At 40.8% G+C, this 25,853-nt stretch overlaps 2 protein-coding genes across 4 annotated transcripts in view; one reads left to right on the top strand and one right to left on the bottom strand.

Annotated features, from left to right (window-relative positions):
- Positions 1-18,087, top strand: part of lyrm4 (LYR motif containing 4) — a 57,522-nt gene extending 39,435 nt beyond the window's left edge. For 2 of the 3 annotated variants that reach the window (XM_047158686.2, XM_047158858.2), the window contains exons 3-4: positions 4,779-4,891; positions 17,657-17,793. In XM_047158686.2, the coding sequence (XP_047014642.1) occupies positions 4,779-4,891; positions 17,657-17,660 (117 nt within the window). In that variant the 3' untranslated portion in view covers positions 17,661-17,793. 3 annotated transcript variants of the gene reach the window in all.
- A 3,124-nt stretch (positions 18,088-21,211) lies between these two features.
- On the bottom strand, positions 21,212-23,572 carry ppp1r3g (protein phosphatase 1 regulatory subunit 3G). Its single transcript, XM_047158343.2, has 2 exons — positions 22,724-23,572; positions 21,212-22,274 (listed from the first exon to the last, which is right to left on the bottom strand). Exon 1 carries the CDS (start codon positions 23,487-23,489, stop codon positions 22,767-22,769), a length of 723 nt encoding a protein of 240 aa, XP_047014299.1. The 5' UTR covers positions 23,490-23,572; the 3' UTR covers positions 21,212-22,274; positions 22,724-22,766.
- Positions 23,573-25,853: the final 2,281 nt, after the last annotated feature.

Here is a 25,853-nt window from a genome sequence, read left to right as displayed (position 1 = left end):
AAAAGTAAGTAGCAATGCTGTGATTCATGTGTGTGTGTGTGTGTGTGTGTGTGTAAAACTATTACACATACACACTGGAACACACCAATTGAATGACCACTGAACACTGTTTTTGGTAGCTTTTTTTTATTATTTTCAAGTCAGCAGCAACAGCAAGCATGATGAAACAGAAAGGTGGTCTAGTTAACCAGTTCTTTTGTCCGATCTTTAATTTGCATCTTGATCAGACGGTATTTGCTTAACATTTTATTTCTAGTTTCTTCAAAGACGTTTTTTTTTTTTTTTGGGGGGGGGGGGGGGATCTATGAGCAGTGAGAAAGTAATTCATCTTGTTCATGTTTTTTCACTCGCTATAGTATTTGACGTTTGCCTTCTCAGTCACCGCTGGTGATATGTTATGGATGAGTCAGTGAAGAGGGCTTAAATAAATGACCCTAAAATACACACGAAATCCCAGCGGCATTACACCAGTGTAATCCACTGACATGACTTTTACTTCCTGTTCGAAAGAAATCAGCCCCAGACCCTACTTCATATCATTCTATGCATTTTTATTTATAACCATTGGTGGTGCTGTTCTTGCTTCCACAAAAGTAAAAAATAATAATAATAATAATAAAAATCCACTTCAAGACAGCCGTATTTTTTATATATCCAGCCTTATTTGTATGTATTTTTCTGAAATCTGTCCATGGACTAACAGCGATCATCGCTAATGTCAACCCACCAGAACAAGAATCCTAATTAGGGCTGGGTGATATGAACGATATACAGTGCCCTCCACTAATATTGGCGCCCTTGGTAAATATGAGTGAAGAAGGCTGTGAAAAATTGTCTTTATTGTTTAACCTTTTGATCTTTTGTTAAAAAAAATCACAAACATACTCTGCTCTCATGGATATCAAACAATTACAAACAAAACACAGGTTTATCTTTTGTTAAATATAGGTGGGCAACAATTATTGACCCCCTTTAAGTCAATACTTTGTGCCCTAGACATATAAATACATTGGCAGCTGGATCGTACGGCAGCATCGCCGCCATATTGGTCCGGGCAACAGTAATAAGTCTAAGTCTCAGCTTCTATTATATTTTATATTCTAAACTACATTGCCCATAATCGAGATTATCATCTATATTGACGGTTATTCTCTAAACTGACTTTTATGACAAGCTCCTTGTTTTGGCTGAACGACCGACACATTGTGAATCTTACCGTAGTTAGTTGGCTGTTTACCTTTTCTCACACGGAAGGTTTCCCAAAGAGAAACGGTTGAGGAGACAGCTGTAAGAAGGGAAGGTTTTTTGACAGGACAGGTCAGACTGTCAGGATTAGAGATGGAGCTAAAACATCTGTCTAAAGTTTCCCCACTCATCTCCAAACTGTAGGTGTATCAATAGGCTATAATGATTTGATAGCATGTCATTTATTATTATTATTATTATTATTATTATTATTATTATTATTATTATTATTATTATCATCATCATCATCACAGAAATGTTTTACTGGATCCATAAATGATTATCTTATTATTATCTTTGTAATTGTCTGTTTTCGAGTATATCTGTATCCTTTTATTACTAATAAAAATATAGAAAGCAGGCTGACGGCCATTCTCTTATTATTATCGACATTTCTGTATTATAAATTCTTTATTGTAATATTTTGAGATACTGGATTTTTTTTATTTCCATGAGCTGTAAGCCATAATCATCAAGATTAAAACAAAAAAAGACTTGAAATATTTCACTTTATGTGTAATGAATCTAGAATATGAAAGTTCCACTTTTTTAATTAAATCACGGGGGGAAATGATCTTTTCCACGATATTCACATTTTTTAGATGCACGTGTACGTTTTGGATCATTGTCCTGCTGGAAGATCCAACCACGGCCCATTTAAATCTTTCTGGCATAGGCAGTCAGGTTTTTATTTAATATCTGTTGATATTTGATAGTCCATGATGCTGTGTATCCTAACAAAATGTCCAGGTCCTCTGGCAGAAAAACAGCCCCAAAACATTAAAGAGCCACCGCCATATTTAACCGTGGGCATGAGGTACTTTTCCATATGACTACCTCTCTGTGTGCGCTAAAACCACCTCTGGTGTTTGTTGCCAAAAAACTCTATTTTGGTTTCATCTGACCATAGAACCCGATCCCATTTGAAGTTCCAGTAGTGTCTGGCAAACTGAAGACGCTCGAGTTTGTTTTTGGATGAGACTATAGCTGTGATGTGCAGTAAAAGGTTCTTGAGCTTCACAAAATGGGAAGTGGCTGTAAGAAAACAGCACAAGCATTGAAAATGCCCATTTCCACCATCAGGGCTATAATTAAAAAGTTCCAGTCAACTGGAAATGTTATGAATCAACCTGGAATTGGACGTGTGTCTATATTGTCTCAGCACACTGTGAAGAGGACGGTTCGAGTGGCCAAAAAATCTCCAAGGATCACAGCTGGAGAATTACAGAAGTTAGTTGCGTCTTGGGGTCAGAAAGTCTCCAAAACTACAATCCGAAGTCACCTACATCACCACAAGTTGTTTGGAAGGATTTCAAGAAAAAAAGCCTCTACTCCTTCGTCTTACCCATTGTTATGAAAGACTAGGGGAATTTTGCATATGTGTTACTTCATATTTATACCCCTGTGAAACAGGAAGTCATGGTTGAACAATTTCCCGTTCCTAGTCACCCGGGTGTACTAAAAAAAATGGTCAGTGGTAATATCCTTCAAATATAGTTTTCTCATATGAATTCATGGGGTGCCAATAATTGTTGCACACCTATATTTAACCTTTTCTTTTTTTTTTTAATAACACTGTCTTGTGTTTGCAATTGTTTGATGTCCATGAGAGCAGAGTATTTTTGTGAATTTTTTTTTAACAAAAGATCACAAGGTTAAACAAAGACAATTGTTCACAGCCTTCTTTGCTCATATTTATCAAGGGTGCCAATATTAGTGGAGGGCACTGTATATAACGTGATAAGTGTGATAAGGGTGTAATAGTAGAAATCTCTTCAAGAATCATGATTTTGATATTTTCGTCAAAGCACCCAACCCAAGTCCTAACATTGCTTCATCAGGCTTTGACCTTGCACTGACCTTCCAAATATATACACATGTTTGGTTTTTTTTAGGTTTGAGTCAGGGGCTACATCAGTCTCAGTATGCTTTGTGAAAGTTGGTGTCCTCTATGCATGGCCGAAATTTGTATTTGTGGGTGTTTCGTGTGTGTGTGTGTGTGTGTGTGTGTGTGTGTGTAGGTGGCTTCCATCCCACACGCAGCTCTATAGCCTGCAGGCATTCTCTACTGAATCCCATTAGCCTGTCTTTTCCAGTGGAAATGGCAAGGCTTAGTGTTCGAACAGGCCACTGCTAGCACATCATTAAACTGTAATGAATGCCACGGTCGACCGCTGGAATGAGCCGATGTGTGTATAGAGCCTCAGGTCCTAACAGCAGCCTCCGCTCTTACACACAAGTCAGACCGACGTAGAGCACGCAGTACCTAAATCAGGACTGTGTGTCTGAAAGAGAAAGGGACTGTTGCCTGTGCTGTGGAGAAGGATTTGTCATTTTGTCAGAAACTCCGCGTAAGCATTTCACCGCATTTTTACCCTCGCGCGCGTCTATACAGCTCACCTCCGTCGATGGAAAGACGTCTTTATGTCCGTTTTAACCGAGCTCCATCAATGGACAGAAGGTCTGCCTCTCTCTTTTTAAACTGTTTTCATGAGTCTTCTCCTCATCTCTGCATGTTAGTAGGGGTGCTGAAATATGGCAGGGATTCTCAAACTTTTTTAGCCTGACACCCCCTGTACACTCTTTTTTTTAAAAAAAAAAAAAAAAAAAAAAGTTTACACCACAGATTTATTTCATGAGCACAGGCTAAATATGCAATATTCTATCACCCAAATTATGCAGTTATGGACCATCATGTTTATGTATTAGAGCCATTAGTATTTTTTCCTGAACTATTTACAACCCATAAACCCTGAAGCTGTTACAGTGTGTTACAGTGTAGATTCAGAACATGTGCATGAGACCGCGCTTCAGCACTTCTTCTGCTTTGAAATGTAAAGGGTTAGGGTTGTATTAAATCATTGAGTTCTGGAATAAACCAAGCTCAGTTCAGGTGATCAGTCAGTCAAGCTGAGAAGTATATCACTCCATACAGGATTTGTGGAGGGGTTTTTTTTGTGATTGATGCGGCCAAAATGCTTGATTTTGCTCTGGCCTTTTTCAAACATCGCGATGCAATGCATTGCGTGCTTTATTAGGGAAGTTTGTGAGTTGGTGAAATTGCAATTTTTTACCGTGTTGTTTGCTGGTAAATAAGACATTTTAGCTGTACTCGTTTTTGATGTACATGAATCAAAGAGGGCTTTGGCTGAATGTGAGTTGTGATAATCTCACATGATGCGTCTTGGCCCAAATCTGCGGAATATCTGTAGTTTTGAAAAATATAACAACACACACACACATATATACATATATATATATTCACAACATTAAAGTCCATAATTAAAGTTATGTGTAATAAAGTGGAATGACCCGGGGGGAAAAAAGTATTGAACACGCTAACTGAAATGTATTTAATACTTAGTGGAGAAGCCTTTGTTTGTAATGACAGCTTCAAGACGCTTAAGAAATTAACAGGCCACAGTATTCAGGTGTGATTTTGGCCCGTTCTTCTAAACATATTGTCTTTAAATTTTGTTCAATTGGATTTAAGGCCATTCTAACACCTTGATTTATTTTTTCTCTGAAACCAGTTGAGAGTTTCCTTTGCTGTACGCTTTGGATCTTTCTCCAGCTGGAAGCTCCACCCACGTCTCATCTTGATCATCCTGGGGGATGGCAGCAGATTCTTCTCAAGAATCTCCCGGTAAAGGGCTCCATTCATCGTTCCTTCAATTATATGAAGTCTGCCAGTACCATGCGATGAAAAACAGCCCCACACCATGATGCTTCCATCTCCAACCTTCACTGTTGGTATAGTGTTTTTAGAGTGATGTGCAGTGCCAGTTCTTCTCCAAACACGGTGTGTAGTATGACAGCAAAAAAGTTACATTTTGCTCTCGTCTGACGAGACTACACTCTCCCAGTATTTCATAGGTTTGTCCAAATGAGTTGTAGCAAACTTTAAACGCGCTTCGACACACCTTTTCTTTAGTAATGGAGTCTTGCGTGGTGAGCGTGAGTAGTGGAGTGCATTGCCTATTGTTTTCTCTGTGACGATGGCACCTGCTGCCTCCGAGTGTTTCTGGAGCTCTTCACGAGTAGTCCCTGGCTCTTGGGCTACTCTTCTGACTATTCTTATGACTCCTTGGTCAGAAATCTTGCGAGGAGCTCCTGTGCGTGGCCGGTTGATGACGGCGTGATGTTGCTTCCACATGTGGATTATGGCCCCAGTGGTGCTTACTGAAGGATTCGGTTTTTTTTAATACATCTGTATCCGATTCCATCAATATGTTTTGCAGCAATAGGTTTGTGAAGTTCTTGGAAGAGCGCTTTGCTTTTACCCATCATGAGACGTTTCTTGTGTGACACCTTGGTAACAAACGCCTTTTTATAGACTATCAATTTACTAACCCGGCTGATATTACTTTGCACAGATAGGGGGTATAATTACTTACGGATTTCAGCTGGTTCCTTGCCATACCTTGCAGAACTGCTTTTTCTTAGCGTGTTCAATACTTTTTACTGTCGTTCCACTTTATTACACAACTTTTATTTATGGACTTTTATGTTGTGAATTCTTTATATTTCCGGATTTCTTGAGTTAATGCCAAAGTCTGGTGAACATTTCATGTGAATAGTCTCATTGGAAATATATTTACTGGAAAAAATGTTGACGCGTTCAATACTTATTTCCCCCACTGTGTATATATAGTATAAGTAAATATATTAATTTAACGAATGAATTGGATGGATGGAAGAAAGGAAGGAAAGAAGCAAAGAAAAAGTAAGACCCCTAGTAAGCAAGCAAACGAACAGACAAACATAAATCAATAGAAAGGAAGGAAATAAATCAGTTAATAAACCGGATGGATGGACAGGAGGGAGGGAGGAAAGTAAGAAAGAAATAAGTATAAGTAACTAAGAAAAGTAAGCATACATAAATAAATAAAGTCATTAACCATGAATGAATGAATAAGTTGGATGGATGGTGTATTGGTGTATGGATGGATAAATAGAAGGAAGTAAGAAACAAAAGAAGGAAGTAAGCAAGTAAGTAAGATAAATTTAAATAAATAAATAAATATCATGAACCCCTGGGATTTAACGGCCTCTCCTTTTATCCGTCACCGTGCAGCGTGTAACAGACGTCTGAACACGACCAGGACCCGAGTGTAGTAGAATCTGCACACCTCCATGTTCTAGTGATACCCCAGACTGATGATAATGAATGTGACAGACTAAAATCATGCCTCAGGTACACTTCTGTTACCTTAAAAATTCCTTGCAGTGACATTTTTGGCAGTATGGAGCTTAACTGTGAACCAAACTTGTAGGTACGGGGTCCATGAGCTGCATGAGGTCCATGAGTCTAATTATTAGCCATGTAATCAGGTGGTGTATGATGATCCTCCCTCGTTGTCCTCTGCCGCTCTCTCTGTTTCAAGGGCACAGCCTCCTCTGGTGCAGTGCTTGTGTAAGAGAAGAGCCGAGTGGTAATCAGAGCAGATTGAGGAGCCCCAGAGCAACGCTAATCGGCTCTCCCGTGTCAGGGTGGGATATCCTGCCATTCGCCGATACGCTCAGAAAGACACTCTCAGGCCAGCCGGGAGTACGAGGAGGGTCACTTTACTGCACCATTTACTGTAGGCAGGGTTTGGGTTCCTGTGTGGTTAAAATGGATCTAGTAGGAGACAGATGTGGGTTTGAGAGAGAAGTTGGCAATGAAAGGACACGCCATTACCTCATTTAAAAAAAAAAAATGCATAGCATCCCAATGCTTATGGGTTTAATATACATACGTAATGTCTAACATACTGTATAACAATCAGTAACATCGAGAGAGAGACAACGAGAGGGCTGGTGAGTGAAGACTATAACGTGATGCTATAACATAAGTGATAACAGGAATTGGCTTGTTTCTCAGATGATCTACAATGTTAGATGTAACTATAAATGATTAAAAAGCATCATGTGTTCTTCATGAATAAATAAAGCATTGTAATTATCAGCAAATAGCTGTAGTGCAAAAGGAGTCAAGCACATCCAGATGTGCTGTTAGAGTAACATCACACCACCCTGTCGTTGATTATTTTCTTAACACAGCACAGCCCCACACAGCCCTATTTAAACACCGTTTCCCTAGTAACCCGTAACCTGCGACGCGTCGGAGCTGGAGAACTGCTTATCTTGCCTGGTGGTAAAATGTTAAGTATCAGATTAAAAATAGCTGCTCCTAGGAGGGTTGAAAAAGCCAGGCCTGCTGTGAATTATGCGTGACTGGGTCCGCCCGTGAACTGAGAGAAGATCTGCGCTCTCTGCTCTCCAGCGACCTGGCTGTGTGGGTCGTGCACATAATTAGAAAAACCCAAATACCCACAAGGCCCAGAGCTATACACGTTTGCATGCACAAGTGCTTTTCAATCTGCTGTGATTATTTAGCATTTGGATGCATTTAATCCTCACTCTCCCGCTTCATTATTACAGCAAGCAGACTGCCGGGCGTTAAAACAGCCATAAAAAGCCTTTTCTTCCCGAAGAACACATTGCACGAATCAGGAATTGTATTTTTATCATGACTTCTCTAATTTCTGCAGCTCTGATCTTCTGTGAGAGTAGGAGGATCTCGATCAGCTTCTGTGCCACTGTGCAAGCTCAAAGAGCACCCCGAGAATTTCTTAGGGTTGCAAGCAAACGCTTGGAATATGAAATCTTTCGGGGGTGGGAGACACGAGGGCCGATCACGACGTGTGCGCCTGCTTTTTGTCGAGAGCTGCTTGTAACCTTTTGCATGTCGGCACTCCTCTGCTAAGTGTAGACACATTATATTCTAGTCACATTCACCCCCACATGTCTGGGTATTCTTTGCTCTGTGTTTGTGTGTGTGTGTGTGTGTGTGTGTGTGTGTGTGTGTGTGTGTGTGTGTGTGTGTAAAAAGACATGTAATACTTCTGTGATTTCGTTCTCTCCAAGTGTGTGCACTAGGGGGATCTGCAGTGTGACATGGGGTGCCTGCTGCAGCCGCAACAATTAACATGAATGTGCTTACTGCATACTGATTGGCTCAGAGCAGTGCCACCTCTTTCCTTGGCTCCGCCCCCCCACTAGTGGACAAGTGGAATGAGTGGGCACAGAGACATGCCCACCTGCACGTGTGTGTGTGTGTGTGTGTGTGTGTGTGTGTGTGTTAGTACAAGACGCTGCTGCCCTCTAGTGGAGCTTTACGGTGAACCCTCACACCCTCTCACACTTGGATGTAGTTCATTCACATCTTCAGCTGTATTTTTATTTTATTTTTTATTTTTTTTAAGTAGCAGGTCATCATGCACATCTTGTTTACAAATCGGTTTGGACCATTCAGGTGCTTGTGCAGAGTGGCACAATATTTAACAGAAAACAAAGCAACATGAGAGAGAGACAGGTGGGGCGAGAGAGGTGGGGAGAGAGAGAGACAGGTGGGAAGAGAAGAGATTGAGATGGTGTGAACGGGAAAGGGTGAGGACTGCAGGTGAGAAGAGAAGAGACAGATTTAAAGAGACAGAGTGAAATCCACTCTGTGCCATCTTCCAGAAATTTCAGTTCTCGCTCATCACACACTTAGGTTCTCCCTGTTTCAGGCGTTAGGTCATCTCGACGTACAAATATGTAGGAGCTGGAAGAGTGTGTGTAGAGTCCTGGCTCTCTTAGTAGTCACACCCAGGCGTATGAAGACACACGTTCGGCACACGGCTTTTAAAAACGTGGGTCACGGCGTCAAATATGCTGAACATGAAGGCTAGTGAGGATTGGAGTTCATTGTTATAATGCGACCTGACCTCTCTGAAAGTGTGTGTGTGTGTGTGTGTTTTTGTTTGTATGTTTGTTTGTTTGTTTGTTTGTTTGGGGGGGGGTGAGGAAGGAAGGGGGTGCTTTCGTGTGTGTGTGTGTCTGGGAGTGTGTGTGTGTGTGTGTGAGTCTGTGTATTTGTATGTGTGTGTCTCTGTGTGTACTTATCTGTGAGTGTGTATGCCTGTGTCTGTATGTGTTAATGTATGTGTGTGTGCCTGTCTATGCTGTGTCTTTCTGTTTTTATCTGTTCTTGTGTGTGTGAGAGAGAGAGAGAGAGAGAGTGTATCAGCACAGAGGGACAAGTCTTTTTCTGCAGTCTTCAGATATCTGGGTGGAAAAGAACTGTAGCGTGCGTGCCTGCTGCAGTTACAACAGTAAAGATGGATAGCTTTTAAAGCTGCCATTTTGTTTTCATCATCACTGTAGCTTGTGTGCTGCTTTACGCCAAACACAGACCTTAAAGTGACGTCTTCCCCCACTCACCCAGCCTCTTTGAGTAACTTTGATCGAAACTGCGTCTAGCTAGAACCTTTTGCAATTTATATACTATTTTATCTGTTTAATTGTATCTTATGTTAATACGATTATGAAATTATCTGTATTATGCAGTAAACTGCTGCAAGCCATAGCGCGCACAGTGAATTCTTGCCCTTAGAAATATTGGCACCCTTGGTAAATATGAGCAAAGAAGGCACCCCTATGAATTCATATGAGAAAAATATATTTGAAGTATATTCCCATTGATATTTTACATTTTTTAGTACACCTGAGTGACTAGGAACAGGAAATTGTTCAACCATGACTTCCTGTTTCACAGGGTTATAAATATGAGGTAACACATAGGCCAAATTCCCTTAGTGATTCATAACAACGGGTAAGACCAAGGAATATAGCTGTGATGTGCGGCAAAAGGTTGTTGAGCTTCACAAAATGGGAAGTGGCTGTAAGAAAACAGCACAAGCATTGAAAATGCCCATTTCCACCATCAGGGCTATAATTAAGAAGTTCCAGTCAACTGGAAATGTTATGAATCAACCTGGAATTGGACGCATGTCTATATTGTCTCAGCACACTGTGAAGAGGACGGTTCGAGGGGCCAAAAAATCTCCAAGGATCACAGCTGGAGAATTACAGAAGTTAGTTGCGTCTTGGGGTCAGAAAGTCTCCAAAACTACAATCTGAAGTCACCTACATCACCACAAGCTGTTTGGAAGGGCTTCAAGAAAAAAGCCTCTACTCTCATCCAAAAACAAACTCGAGAGTCTTCAGTTTGTCAGACACTACTGGAACTTCAAATGGGATCGGGTTCTATGGTGTGATGAAACCAAAATAGAGCTTTTTGGCAACAAACACCAGAGGTGGTTTTGGTGCACAAAGAGAGGTAGCCATATGGAAAAGTACCTCATGCCCACGGTTAAATATGGCGGTGGCTCTTTATTGTTTTGGGGCTGTTTTTCTGCCAGAGGACCTGGACATTTTGTTAGGATACATGGCAGCGATATTAAATAAAGGTGGTAGCTCAGTTAAGACATTGGACTTGTGATGTATATGTGACGACTAATGGCTTCTTCTTCCTCTTCATTTTCTTCTTCTTCCATTACCTTACTATTCTGGCTGAGTAACTTAACATGTGGGTTTGGTTTTATAGCAGAGTGTTTGACACAGGCTCAGGTAAGATTGCTTGTAAAATTGGGGTTTGTCATTTCCAGCGTACTTTAAAGACTTGTTGGAAAACCATTTACACTAAATAGACTTTTCTTTTCCCGGTGTACTAATTTAAGAGTATTTATTTAAATGTAGGTGTATCTTCAAGCCCTCCTCGGAAACATACTTGAACTAAGAGTCCACTCCTATGATTTCAACCAGTGAATCCCTATTTGTATTCGAAAGAAAGTAAGAGTTGTGGAAGTTCTCCACTCACTCGTTTCCACTCCTCTTTTCAACCACAGTCGTCAGGTTGTTTATGTTCCAGAGAGACGCCAGCGATTCGATGTGGCCACGCAATTCTGATCAGATTTTTACTTTAATTTAACCGTAAAAGGATGCTGCGTATGCGTATCATGCTTAACATTTCAATCTAGTGGCCATCATTTGAAGTACTGTATTTGTAAGCTGCTTAAGAACCTACAGACTGATGTACTGACCATACAGTATTTATTGTCTCTCTGTTGTAGTCGCTTGTTAAAGAATCACTTCTAAACTGTCGAATTGTTTAACACAGCTCACTAGTGTTTCCTGCACAGTTGCTTTCAGGCAGAGGTGATCTGCAGGATTTAAAGTGCAGTGTCAAATGTTTAGTTTTTTTTTTTTGTTTTTTTTTCGTGAGAGAGCTGTTCTGTTTTGTAGCAGGTTTCTCCCTGGGGTCCTGTGTATCCTGCATGCCCGCTGATACCAGGTTATAAAAAAGGGCTACGGTTGCACTGTGTGCGCTGAGTACAGAGAGATGCTCTGAGCTTGGCCATGGGCTGTCGACACTGTACTTTTTCTCACTGTTATGACATTGGGGTTGTCCCGAGAGTTTTATCGTAGAATGTAGCCTGAGTGTATGCAGTGAACGCAGCCATGGCTTCGATAAAAGTCCTGCAAAGTTGAATTCTGTGGTGAATTTCATTCGGAGCACTCTTGTTTACCGAGCTGCTTGTTCTGAATTCTCCTCATTCTTGCTTTTTTATCTTGTCTACCAACGTACGGGTAAAAAAACAAACCCACCAGGGGCACTGCAGCGTGTGTTTGGTGAGCGGCAAGGTTAGAGGAGTGCTGAGGCAAGTTGTGTACGTGATCGTGCTTATCGCAGGGCTGTCACGCACGTGGAGCTGGCACAGCTGTGTTTTGGATGTGTGTGTGTGTGTGTGTGTGTCTAGCTATGTGTGTCACTGTATGTGTGGTTGTTAGTGACATTTAAATAAAGAACATCAGGTGACTGTCCACATACACTGCCAGTCATAAGTTTTTAGACACCAATTGGGAACAAGGTTTTCTGCAAACAAACTGGATCTAAACTGGATTTGTGTGTGTTTGTTCTTTCGCCTTGTTTATTAGTCTCTTACCTCCAGGCTTCAGAATAACACTTTATTCACCAGTCAGTCATACAAACACACAGGAATATAATCAGGCAGTCTTTACATACAGACAATGGAGACCATACATTCAGTGAGTCCACGTTCACTGCTATCTGACATATATAATATAAACTGCTCAAGTGCCGTGTACTGGTTCTGATGGATCGGTACCGTTTACCTGAGTTGTCGTGTGGGGTCCATGATGATTTGTTTCAGCTCACTTCTTGGCACTGGTGTCGTGAAGCTCCTGAAGTGAGAGCTCTTTAAGCAGGAGGAGGCTAAGCTGAACCGCTTGGTTATTGATGAGGTGAACATGCTCTGTATGGTGGATGTGTACAACTGCTTTTGACAGAACTGGTTTTGAGAGATGTTGAGCTTGCACTTACCCTCCAAATTCCCCTGCCTTTAATGAAGCATCAGTTGAAGTCCTACCATCTCCGAGCCGCCGTTAATAAGTGCTTATTAAGATTTAGAGTTCGATTTAGGAGTTTGGTGGAACACCTGTTTAATATTTTTCCTGATTTAATTGCCACTCCTTATCATTTTCTTTCGTCTTGTCTGTGACGCTAATAGCAAGCAAACGACCATAAAACATACAGAAATCGTATGAAAGGCGCTACAGTATATAGCTCTTTTGTTAACGCCGAATAAAGCGTGATATGTATGATAGAACGCAGCGCCAGCTTTCTTTATAACCGTGCTTCATCCTTTAGAAGAGTTGTAGCGTAAATCCAGCTGTACCGATCTCACCCTCTCCAGCATCCAGTTTAAGCCCCATCAGTCTGTGCTCTTTTCCCACGGGCCTCTGCGGCTCCTCTAAGCAGGAGGTTATGGGCAGGCGTCAAAGCGAGCTGCTCAAACTGACAGATGGTCCGTGTCACGCATACGGCGAGCGTTTTTATAAAAATGGACCTCGGCACTCTTCTTCACTGGGGTTTGAAAAATGAAACCTCACCTTAATTAACCGTGCATCTTTTTCAGCACCGGTGCTCTTTTTCTCACCGCGGGCCAGCAATTCACTGCACGTTCCAGACCGTCTCCATAACGGATGGGCTTCCTGACTCATTCCGAGGCATTTTTTTTTTTAAATAGAGTGGCCGCATGTCGCGTTTAGTCGGAGCATCCGTCACAGAGTTTCTAGAGCACTGTGAAGTGTTTGTGTTGTGTTTCTCAGCAGAATTGGGCTGAATCAGAGAGGCTCCACTACTAAGCTCTAACCCCGCTCTCTGTTCTCCTTTATTATACATCAGTAGTATTCTACTGGTCGAAATAAATCGTGTGTGCGCTTGCGTGCCAGCAGTCGATTAAGAGGAATGAACTTTTGCAATAAAACGTTTGCATCAGTTGCTGCAAGATGAAACCTGCACCATTTTTTACAATCAAATGCAGGACTTTTTATAGCAGCATTTAAACCCACTTTCGAGACCGTAGGCACCGCAGAAGCAGCATATTTTTATTGAAACACCGGAGGAAAGGAAAGCTATTAGGGACCATATCCTGAAGATACACTGAGAAAAAGAGCAGGCTAGAGCTTTGGTTTATGAGAATGATAAGAGCCTGAGCTCCAGTAGTGGAATCTGGTGGAAATGGAAATTCTCACATTGCATAATGGTTCTCAAGTTTTACAATAATTTAAAGAGAAATCCTTTTATTTCTAAATCCATTCATTCATTCATTCGTCTATAGTAACCTCTTTATCCTAGTCAGAGTTACATCGGATCCATACATAGCACCATACACAAACACCTGATTGATCACTTTTGTACTGTGATGAATCATTTCTCTCCTGATGGGAGTGGTCTCCCCCAGGATGACTCTGCCCCCATTCACAGGGTACAAGAGCTCATTGAATGGTTTGATGAGGATGAAACTGATGTAAATCATACGCTATGGCCTTCCAACTCAGCAGATCTCGCACCAGTCGGACACGTACGGGAGATTTCGGAGTGAACGTGTCAGACAGCGCTCTTCATCGCCATCATCAAAACGCCTACTGAGGGAATTTATTTTGGAAGAACAGGGTTCATCGCTCCAGTACTGGTCCAGAGACTTGCAGAATTGATGGCAAGTTGCATTAAGGCTGTTCTGGTAGCTTGTGGTGGGCCAGCATCTTTACCAAGACAATTTATTTTAATTTCTCCTTTAATTTATCTATCTGTTTTCTTTTTATTATTATTATTATTATTATTATTATTGGTAGAAAAATAATTTAAAATTAACTTAAGAGGGGTGCTTTTGTTAAAAAAGGATTAAAAAACGAATTATTTTGGCTTATTGTGGTATTACATAGCTGTAGAGTGTATTGTATAACCATTGTGTGTGTGTGTGTGTACGTGTGTACACACAGCTTGTATTGATGTGTTGCTGTTCTGCCCTGGTCCCCAGTGTGTTCCTGCCACATGGTCCCTAGAACACACACTTCTGTTTACACAACAAGTTTATTGGTCAGTGTTTGTTCCTTTCCAGAGGTGTGTGGCACACATTGTGTCCTATGCACACGCCGGTGTTTTCACACACACACACACACACACACACACACACACACACACACACACACACACATATACACACAAAAAAAACACAACAACAAGCCCTGTTGACACTTGATTTAGCCCACCATGTGATTCTAAAGCTTCAGCGGTAAAGCCTTGGCATCAAGCTAAGATTACAACACGCCTCCTGCCTATGCCATGTTCCGGAACACACACAAACACGTACACACACGTACACACCCGTATCGCTCACCATGTTATTCACAGCAATTTACAGTTAGAAATTGCTTTGTCTGCTCTGGTTGTAATGCATATATTTGGATTCTGTAGTGTAAAAGAGCTTGGATAAGAAATATAACTCTCGGGACAGAATCTGAATAACTGAATAGTTTTCGTGAGGATGTGGACCGGAATCCGGATGCATCAGATGCTCGAATGAAAAAACATTACTTTCAGGTTTAGTGAATAGCAGATTCGTTGGCTGCAAACTGATGGTTCGGAATTTTAACATCCGCAAATACTCCATAAGGGTTTACAAACTGAATTATTAAAGCTGTATTTTGCAGCCTTCGATTTATTAAATTGCATATTTTTGGGATGCATTGATCTCACTTCAAGCAGTTTTCTAAAGCAGTTTGCGTCCTGAGTCATGTCAATCAACACCACACATGTTCCTGGTGTTAAAGTGCCCTTTATTATGCTTTTTCAGATATTACCTCTCGTGTAGTGTGTTATAGAGCTGGTTGTGAATGTAGAAGTCTGCAAAGTTTCAAATATCAAAGTGCACGACTAATGGAGTAACTGTCTCCCAAAAGAACGAACCCGCTCCCGAACAGCCTGAAACGAGGCGTCAGTAATTCCAGACTTGCTTCCTGCACAAAGCTACTAGTGATGTGTCGTCCATGAACGATGCGTTCATTTTGAACGGATCTTTTAACGTGACTCAGGAACAGCGAGTTGTCTCAGAGAGCGATTTGTTCATTCTTGACCGCGCATGTGCTGCAGCATCCCCATAGGGTCTGTACAGGAAACAGAAACGATTAGTTCACCTCTCGAGTCTTCGGGTTCGAGTCGTTCGTTCATCACGTTGCAGCCCCACTGCATTAAGCTTATGGGCCGGTCACTGGATGAACAAACCAATCGAACCCGAAGACTCGAGAAATGAACTAATCATTACTTTTTCCGGGGAACAGACGTGATAAAAGACTCGGATCGGGAGGTGAGGTGAACTAACAGATTGCATAGCCTGAAGACCTAATGCTAAGCTATTAATGAATCATTTCTGTTTCTCAAAATTCAGCCTTGGCTACATTAACCTATAGTTTATTTTTTATTCCAGATGTGATCAACGTTTGCGTAAGTACTAGACGTGTTGGGGAATTTAACATGTAACATTTTAATTATATTCTTCTGAAGTGAACGAAATGACTCGGAAAAAGATTCGTTCCTTTTGCTGAACGAGATTCAAATATCCGAGTCAGAAAATGATCCGGACTTCCCATCACTAAAACCTACATAGGTCTGTAAGAAAAAAAAACCTGCCCCTGGTCTCCGCGAACAACGTGTACTTTGACCCGGCTTTCTTGTTGCCATAGTATCGGAAGCACGAGCTGTAAGTGCACGGCCCTCTACCGGAAAGGGGGCGGAGAGCAGCAGCTCATTTACATATAAAGAGACACAAACGAAAACGGCATGTTTTTGCTTTCACCCAAAAAGGGGTATTTACAGCATGGTATAATAAATGACCCGTGGGGTATTTCGAGCTGAAACTTCACAGACACATTTTGGGGACATCTGAGACTTATATTACATCTTGTAAAAAGGGGCATAATAGGTCCTCTTTAAATAATGTCCGTGGTTTGGATTGGAAAATGTCAAATCCAAACTCATACCAGGCGTTTCAGGCTAACATCGACCCTGATATAGACACAGTCAGTATCAGACTGGTGTTTATTTACAGTGTTGCATTGTGGGCATTATTGATTTGGTTTCCATGTGGAATATCATTCCTGATTTTGTCCCACTGCATCCTCACATCAGACGCCTTTCTGTCCTAAAACCATTTTTCTATGCTTTGTTTTGTTTCTAAGTGCTCACATAGAGTAATGTACAAAAGTTTTGTGTACTGTAAGATTTAAATTTGTTGAAAAAATTGTTGCTTTTTTCTTATGTATTAGTGTCAGTGGACAAGAGCACATTTGTTTGGTTTACATTCTTTCTCCCATTTCCCAAATTTCTTGTTGTCCCATTCATTTTAGAGAAATGTTTGCATGCCATTAAAAGCAAAGGGTTAATATTAAGTAATAATACTAAATACACTACAAATTTAAAAAAAAAAAAAAAAAGATCTACCATGATGTTTTTCTAAGGTCTCTTTTAATATGTATATCCATCAATCGAATAGAATTTTGCTTGGATTTCATGTACAACACTTTTTTTTTTTGTTTTGTTCCTTTTTGTCATTATGTCTTTGGGGTTGTCCGTCCATCCGTCCCTCTGTGCATCTATCCGAGATCCTCGTTAGCAAGATATCTGAAGAAAACTAATGGTTGAATGATTTATTCGGAAATTGATAATATGGACATTTTAATTGTAACTGATTCGATTTTGGAATCGATTCATAGCAAGGTCTGAAATAGTGTTCCTTCAATAGCTTCCTTCCTGTTTGAAGAATATCCAACTATAGCGTTTATCCTACACAAGGTCGTGGGGGAGCCCGGAGCCTATCCCAGGGAACTCGGGGCACAAGGTGGGGGACACCCTGGACAGGGTGCCACCCCATCGCAGGGCACACACTAATGACAATTTGGACATTGTCAGCCTTTAACACGTCTTTGGACTGGGGGAGTACCCTGAAGGACGGGGAGAACATGCAAACTTTGTGCACATAAGGTGGTTTGAAACTGAAGCTAGTCAGCTGTCGAGTCATTTTATTTGTCATTTTTACAGTCTGGGTTAATGGTTGTTAAAATGGCTGCTAAAATTTCAAGGAAATGGTACAAGTGCTCGAGCAGAGAGAGGTGGTGGACCTGTACTCTAAGTGGAAATCACCATTTTGAATGTTTTTAACTTCATTTTTTTCTTAATGCACAGGTAGTCATAGGAAGGTTGTACGAGGTTCAACGGACCGTAGTGGAAGCCCAGTCGGGGAAATTCTTCTGATTTGGACACAAGTGGACTATGCAGCTGTCTGTAGAGGGGGACCAAGGCTTTTCAGGAAACCGCTGACTGTCTAACACGCCTACATCGCGGCCTAGGTTGAGGGAGGAGGAGGAGGATGATGATGCCTTTCAGACAATGTATACATTCACTGTTCCCAAATCACTTACACCCATTCTGCCTCTTTATAAAGTCAGCTGTGCTGAAGTGCACACTTCACTGAGTGCAAATACAACACAGCGAAGCCACCACACAGCCTGCTGTTACAGCCCACTATTAGGAGTCTGTCTTTTTTAAGTTTGCCGATACATGTGACGTGTGTATTATTTGTCCTGTTTCATTAAAGTTATGTTGCTTTAAGACACCACGAGCTGGACAATTCCTGAGCATTTTCATGTGAAGTTGAACACATACGAAGGGTCACAGTGATGTTGTGTATTGGGGTTAAAGTTTTCCCACAAGGCCGAGAGATTTAAAATAGATTAGTTTGTTAGTTTTTAGGTAGGGATGACCCAGTGAGCTCGAGTATAAGGTATAAAGATCATGTTGCACAATGCTTCCTGGGCTAAATACAGGGTTGGAATGGGGACATTGAACTGAGTTACACTCGACACTGAGGTGTGTTCTTCTGCCGTTTTTAATTTAAAGGCATCAAAAAGGTTATGCAAAAAGTGATCCGAGCTTCAGAAGCATTGAAACGGCAATGAGGGTTTATATTTGAAGTTTTTTAATTTTGATCTGCGTCAATGTGAAATTGAATGAAGAAAATTATTAAAAGACTAAAAGAAAAACGAACAAACTGACCTCTATTTTACTGTTTATCTGCCAAAAAAAAAAAAAGAAAGAGTCCCCCAATAGTTTAAAAATGAATCGACCCACTTGCTGTATGCTGTAATAAGGCAGCGATCTAAAATATAACGCAAAATAAATAGCATTAAACATAACGTTCAAAAGAGAAACTGGATAACATTTTGATATTTCCCATCTATTAAGATCTTAAAATACAAGTTTGTACAGGATTTTGAGTTTTTTATGATTATTGCAGCCAAAAATGCGTTATTTTTCTGCAGCTTTTTTTTTTTTCTTCAAAATGTGAGTTTTTTGTGCTTTTTTTTTTTTTGCAGGAAAACTACTTGAAATTGGCAAAACTGCAATCGCACGAAATAGTTCTGCACGGTCTTTCACAGTGATGTTTGTTGGTCAACGAGACCAACAAATGACGTGTCTTGGTCCAAATCTGTGGTAATTTTGAACAATCGCAAGCTCCCCAGAGTATTGTAGAGCTTGCTTGATTTTGCGTTCGTTTCTGTGATCGCAAAACCACGTAATCACGGACGGACTGATTGCTTTTAATAACCGAAGCTCATCTGTAGAACCTAGCGCATCTGATATTACTTGTATAAAGTACATTTCGTCTTAAATGTAACAAACGTTAGCTTTACTCAGCTATATATTCACACTGTGCATGCAACAAGTAACACTTCTAATGTACAAATCACTTTACTTTTATTTTTATCTACAGACACCTATATGCAAAGTGACAACTGAGTATTAATCCAAATATTATGTGGCTCTACAACACTGTAACATTACAACACAAGGAGATTAAGTAGGTAATCTGGTTAGGTTACTCAGATTATAGGTAGCCATTTGACTACAAATGAAAAACAACAACAATAACAGTACTGCAAAGTAAGGAAAAGAAAAGCGTAAAGCACAATGTTGTCAGTACATTAACATATATTTTCTGAGAAGTCAGAGTCCGGGGTCTTTCTCAGGGGCCCGTCTGTGGCACTTTGACCATCCTTCATAAACCCTGAATAATAAAACCTACATCAGCTGCTCATCCTTCATCTCGCTCGAGTAAACTACGTTATCCTGGGCCGTAATCCACATTGGAAATGACGCCTCGGATATCTCGGACTGTGTGATGGGTAATGAAGCTGTCAGTTGTAATACTGTATGTGAGAAACAAGCTCCAGTTCCACATCATCTACAATTCAGGCAGAAGAAACAATGTCCTAATAGAGCTTCATGTCCCATACAGATTAGCAAATGCAGCTTGAAGGCTGTGAACATCAAAGTGGTCGGAAGAAATCAGCGTGGCGTGATGGACGGTTCAGGAAAATCCATTCTCGTTAGCTACGAGAGGAGATTTCATTGCTTAGAGCTGAAACAGCGACGGAAACAACAACAAGGGAGAAATAAACTGATTTTTTAAAAAATGGATGGTTTCAAAACTGGCATCGTCGAAACACTTCCTTTTCATCTTGTTTGCACTCGCAAGCGGTAGAGGTCTACGTTTTCTCACCGGAAGCATTGTTCAGAGATAGATAAAGGTCTAACAGCTAATTCCTTACATTATGTCCAGTCTAACCACCTAAACCTTTTGAAACTGGTTCTCTTCCACATCTAGAAGCAACATCGATCAACCAAACCATCGGGTTCTGCTTATGTTCGAATGAACTTTTCCCCCAAAACAGCGATACAGATATTGCATCATAGTTTGTTTCTTGCCCCAGAGTGTTTCATGGTTATCTCAGAGTCACACTGTTCAGCTTTTGTACCTTTGGATAGTAACGATTTAAAACAGTATACAGTACAGTGCAATAGTCTTAAGCACACTATTTTTGTATTTTTTTTTTTTTAGTACAAACTTTGTTATAGATTTTTAGGTTTTGGCTTCTACATTATCGAGTCAGTACAAAAAAAAACGTGGTAGATTCCGAAACATTGGTTTTCCAGCACAAAATTAAACGTTACAGAAAAATGTTTGAATGTCAGTAAAGAAAGCAGGATATTAAGCGGTAAGAGACATTTTCAGACAAAAAACACAATGAAGGCTGCTGGGTTTTGCTGCAAAAATAAGAAGCGAGAGCGACAGTCAAAGTCTCCAGAAGAACCGTGACTGCTTCTGCAAGATGCTCGATAACACTAACAGCTGATTTCCTTATAAAACTGCACTCATTCTACCTGAGACTGCTATTTTTTTTAAGCAAAGTGTTGTCGAGCCAAATATTGCCTTTGTTTCATTGATTACTGTTTACTGCTCTTTGTGGTATTTTTAAATAAAGGAGAAACGTATAATGCCATTATTTTTGAAGGTATCTTTGCTCTACAGCATTTCTTTGCATGTACAGACTTTTGCACGGTCTTGTATGTCAATCTCAAGGGACAGGACATTCAATCAAGCACTTATTATTTGTAGATAAAAAAAAAAAAAAAATAATAAAAAAAGTGAAGCTGCTTTTTTTTCCCCCCCACCATAGCCATTTTATTCAGAGTTTAGCTTCACCTGTATTCACGCACTCGATCTGCAAGGACTCAACATTTTCTGCTTTCATGTGTGGCACTGAGATTCACTGTCATGAGGTAATGTTCGTACTCTTTACTAGCACTTTGCTGTGCATTGTATAATGAAGCAGAATTTGTGGTCTGTCTTTGGCGAGTTCCTAAATATTCCATGAAATTGCAGTAAATGCACGCACACACACACAAAAACAAGAATTTTAATAACACGTTTGTGCTATTTTAGTTTTTCTCCATTCATTACCATTAGTTATAGTTACTTAGATGCATGCATAGTATTACAAGCTTAAAACATATCCAATCGTATGAAATGGCTATGATATGCATACGACTTAACACGAGTCGCTGTTTGAAGCCTACATTTCACAATGAAAAAAGCCTTTAATCAAACCAACCCTTTCATCAAAACATGTAAAAAAAAAAAAAAAAAAAAAACAAATGTAAGGTAATATGCGCTTTTCAGAGTTTAAAGGTCCAGCTTTACGGCCTCAACATAGAAAATTGAGTACTTCGCTGGACGTTTTAAGGTCCATCTGCATTGAAGAACCGGCGTTAAAGTGTGTGCTGATGCAGTCAACAGACCGGAGGATGTTCTGGCACTGATTTAACGTGCGCAAGGCAACGGTTCTGCGACAGGAACACTGCTACACACTCGATGGCAGGTGTAAATACATACCCATAATTCTAACTGCAATGTTAGCTACATAAAAGCTCCAAGTTAGTCTTCTACAACACAATATTTGTAGAGACATTCATGGAAAATGTTACTGATCAATAACAGAAAATCTTATGGAGCAGGTTACTTGTCGGATATTAAAAAAAAAAAAAAAAAAAAAAAAACCTCTAGTGAGAAGTCAGAAATTGGAATTACATCATTTCTCGATGTCCATACGTTCGAGCTGCAAATTGAGAAAAGAATACGGGCATCTCAATGTTTTTTAGTTGCAATCAAACCGACTAGCGGTGAAGAGTGATGTATATTTTCATCCTCAAAACAGCTAGCTGTGTAGTCAGTGTTATAGATTTAACAAGAAAATATGCCCGTGTGTTGTTGGATCAAAAGTACATACCGTTATATACAGTATAACTCATTTAAAGGGAAAGAACTGCACATTTGTTTACAGCTGATGTTGTGAGCAGCCATGTTGATTTGACGTCACTTGCTGAACTTGGGGTTCAGGAGATCTTCCTGACTTTCCGAGTAGGAATTCCGAGTTGTGGAGGTGTTTTCTTTGGGTTTCATCTAGTCAGAGGTCAGAAATTCAGAGTTTGGGTGAAATGCAGCATTAGATTTGACAGGTGGGCAAATTCTCGTGACTAAAATAATGCTGGACAGACTGCTACGGTGGCCAGCATGTTTAGGTCATGTGACCACATGGGACAAATGCTTCACTACACCCAAGCTGATGAAGAGTTACTGTCATTTTGGTGTAACTGTAGCACAAAGAAACCACCTTCTGTGAAAAGAGCTTACTGGACCTTTAGGATCAGGTCAGGCAGTGATATCCGTGTGCCAAAAGTAGCTCATGCCTATCAAAAATATTCAGTGCTGTAAATTATTGGTTAAAAATAGGAGGTTATTATAAATAATTATCGCTGATGTCTTTGCATGAACCAGCTCTGTCCAACTAGTACATAACCCTAAGTGAAGATATGTGATTTATTTATTCATTTATCTTTCAATCACTCAACTCAGATTCTAGTTGACAGTGGAGTAAGATGCACTCAGGGGGGTTCACAGCAGGAGGCCACACTGCACACAGTAGTTCTGCTCGTCGTTATTGTCCCAGAATTCCCCGCGGTCAGTCCTCATGTACACGGCGAAGTGCACACTCGCGTTCGGCTCGAGGAAATGAGGCGTGAGCACAGTGAAGGAGAATCTCTGCATGTCGTGCACGCGCTCTCCAGACACGGGCACCGCGGGCGCGTCCGCGTAGGACGCCCAGTGGTTGAACGTGTACCTCACCCCGACTTCTGTCTCGCCGTTATGCGCGACGTTGGCGCGTATGACCCCGCGCATGGCCCACCCGGACATGGAGACCGTCTCCAGGGCGACCCTGCAGCGATTCACGCGCGCCTCTGTGACCTCCGCTGCTGTGTCCCGAGCGAATGTGAAGTTGGAAGGCTTGCGCTCGCGCTCGCGCTCGTGCTGCGCGGGGAGAGCGCGCAGCGCGGCGAACACCTCGGAGGGCACCTGGGGATCCTCGGCGATGCTGAAGTGCCTCACGCTGGCCAGATTCAAGCCGAGCGCGTCGGCGAACTTGACCTGCTTCCTGCAGCGCTGAGAGAGACGGCTGAACAGATTGGCCTGCTCGGGGTAGGCCGGTAAGGACTTGGCCCTTCGCCTGTCCCGCAGGTAAATATCCTCGGGTTCGGAGTCGTGATCGTCGTCGACTCCATGGCCGTTGTGTATCTCCGGGGGGAGGACCGAGTGCGACATGTCAACCCGTCTGATCATCCAGAGTCCGAGTCAGAGAAGAGCACAGAGTGTCTGAAGTGAGGAAAGTCGATCAGTGGGTCATACAGGGGAGGTGAGACCATTTTAACAGCGCGCGCGCACGTGCGCGTGTGTGTGTGTGTGTGCGCGCGCGCGCTTAAATTGGAACCGACAGGTTAATGCAGTGGTTTTCAAAAGTGGGGGCCGCCAGGGGGCGCCCGGGGGGCCTCAACAATTTTGTGTGAAAAATAAATAAATGCATGATTTTTTTTCCCAGACAACCACACACACACACACACACACACACACACACACACACACACACACACAATCAATTCCTAATGTAATGTAATGTAAAGATGTAAGATGTAATTATTAATAACAAAAAATGGGGATATATTCAGAAGTCTGTATTTTTAATGTGTTTTAAAGACATCTTGCAAAAGGGGGGCCTCGGTCAAATGTTAATGCCATTTGGGGGCCTTGCCCTGGAAAAGTTTGGGAACCCCTGGGTTAATGCACTAGCTCCCCCGCCCTAGACAACACTCCTTCCCCATAGGAACTGTCTTGTACCCTGTGTCAGCGGGCTGTGTCTCATTACACACCTTTTCCTTCAGCCGTTCACCTAACTGACGCTTTATTAACTCAGATCATATCTTTCATAACTACCGGTCAAAAGTTTGTGGACACTCGACTGAAATGTTTCTCATGATGTTAAAAAGCTTTTGATCTGAAGGTGTGTGATTAAATGTTTGAAATCGGTGTTGTAGACAAAAATATAATTGTACCAACATTTTCATTTCTTTCATTAGAAAACTAACATTCTATTTACAAAATGATCTTTTTTTAAAAAAAAAAAAAAAAGAAAGAAAAAAAACGGACGACTCGGAGCGAAATATTCTGAAAAGCAGCCGATAAGTGTCCAGTGTAGGTGTGAACTCCTTTAATACTGTTTAAATAGCATCTCAGGGAAATTCCTCAAGAAATCTGTTGAGAAAATGCCAAGAATACATTTCTAGAAATTCTAGCCAAAAACAGTGTCTACTGTGAAGATGCTAAAATACTCAATTATTTTGATTTATTTAGGATTTTTGATCACAACATAATTCCCATAGTTCCATTTGTGTTACTCCAGAGTCTTGATTACTTTACAATTATTATTCTAAAATGTGGAAAATAAAATAAAAATAAAGAATGTGTCTAAACTTGTGACTAGTAGTATATATGACCCCCCCCCCCCCGCCCCTCTCTCTCTCGCTATTACTCTCACACTACAATTTAATCAACGTGTTTCCATGGGAACCTGTTTTCAGATTTGAGCTGTTAGTTAGTATAAACAGTGAGATGTGAGATGTGTGTGTGTGTGTGTGTGTGTGTGTGTGTGTGTGTGTGTGACTCTCAGCTGTGCGGATGAGGCAGAATGACATTAGTGGAGGCGATCAGTTATCAGGATAACCAGAGATTAAATAGTTTTAATGTAGCACAGACACAGCAAGACACAACAATATACTCTACTTGTCGATTCACACTGTAGTGCCTTGCTGATTTAACAATGATTTAACAAAAACAGGTTTTATAAAATGCAATGCAACCTGAGAAGATAAAATAACATCAGCCATAGAACAATCATCAATCGTAATGTTGAAAACTTGGTCATGTTTTGCAAAGACGAGACATTTAAACGTTTTAAAAAAAAATAAGCTGAGTATTTCATATTTTATATTTCATGATCGATTTTATTTGAAAGTGTAATAATAGTCAAATCTGATGTGGTTGTCCCACATATTCATAACTGTGTTTATTTCACACCAACAAAACAACAAATCACCTACCGAATTAGCATCAGCCACTGTAGCTGTAGCTGAGGTCAGAAGTAGGTCTTTAAGCCCACACGTTTATTTTACAAATAAGCCAAGAATTTAACGTTCTATGGTGGGTTAGTTATAGTGACGATAGTAAAATGCGATAATACTATTATCCCTCTTTTACTTACGCTTTTTAAAATCACTCTAACCTTTAACAAAACAAAGAAGTTAAAAAGGATGAATTTTATCATGAAAATTATCAACTAAATTAACATCAGATAATGTTTCTGAGTTTAGAAGTCCATTTTTAGGGCCACACACTACCATATTCACATTTGAACCCATAAATACACACAAACATATGTAATGATGACAGTATAATGATCTTCAGTTATATATACTGTATTCCAATATCGGTTTGCTTCATCACTTCCTGGGCGGCTGGACCAAACTGCTAATACAGCTTGTTAAATTATTGTCAATTATCTGATATCTCTTATTAAAAAAAAATGAACGCGGCCCATATACAAACTACAAAGCCCAAGATTTATTACCAAAACTGCAACTATTCATTGACATG

Source organism: Ictalurus punctatus, chromosome 1 (genome assembly GCF_001660625.3).
Source record: "Ictalurus punctatus breed USDA103 chromosome 1, Coco_2.0, whole genome shotgun sequence".
Lineage (NCBI taxonomy): Eukaryota > Metazoa > Chordata > Actinopteri > Siluriformes > Ictaluridae > Ictalurus > Ictalurus punctatus.
The sequence above is the reverse complement of the archived record's forward strand: the minus strand, read 5'-3'. Positions and strand labels throughout refer to the sequence as shown.

Bases quoted from the DNA above. Each gene is read 5' to 3' on its own strand.
- ppp1r3g (XM_047158343.2), bottom strand. From the start codon at position 23,489: ATGATCAGACGGGTTGACATGTCGCACTCGGTCCTCCCCCCGGAGATA.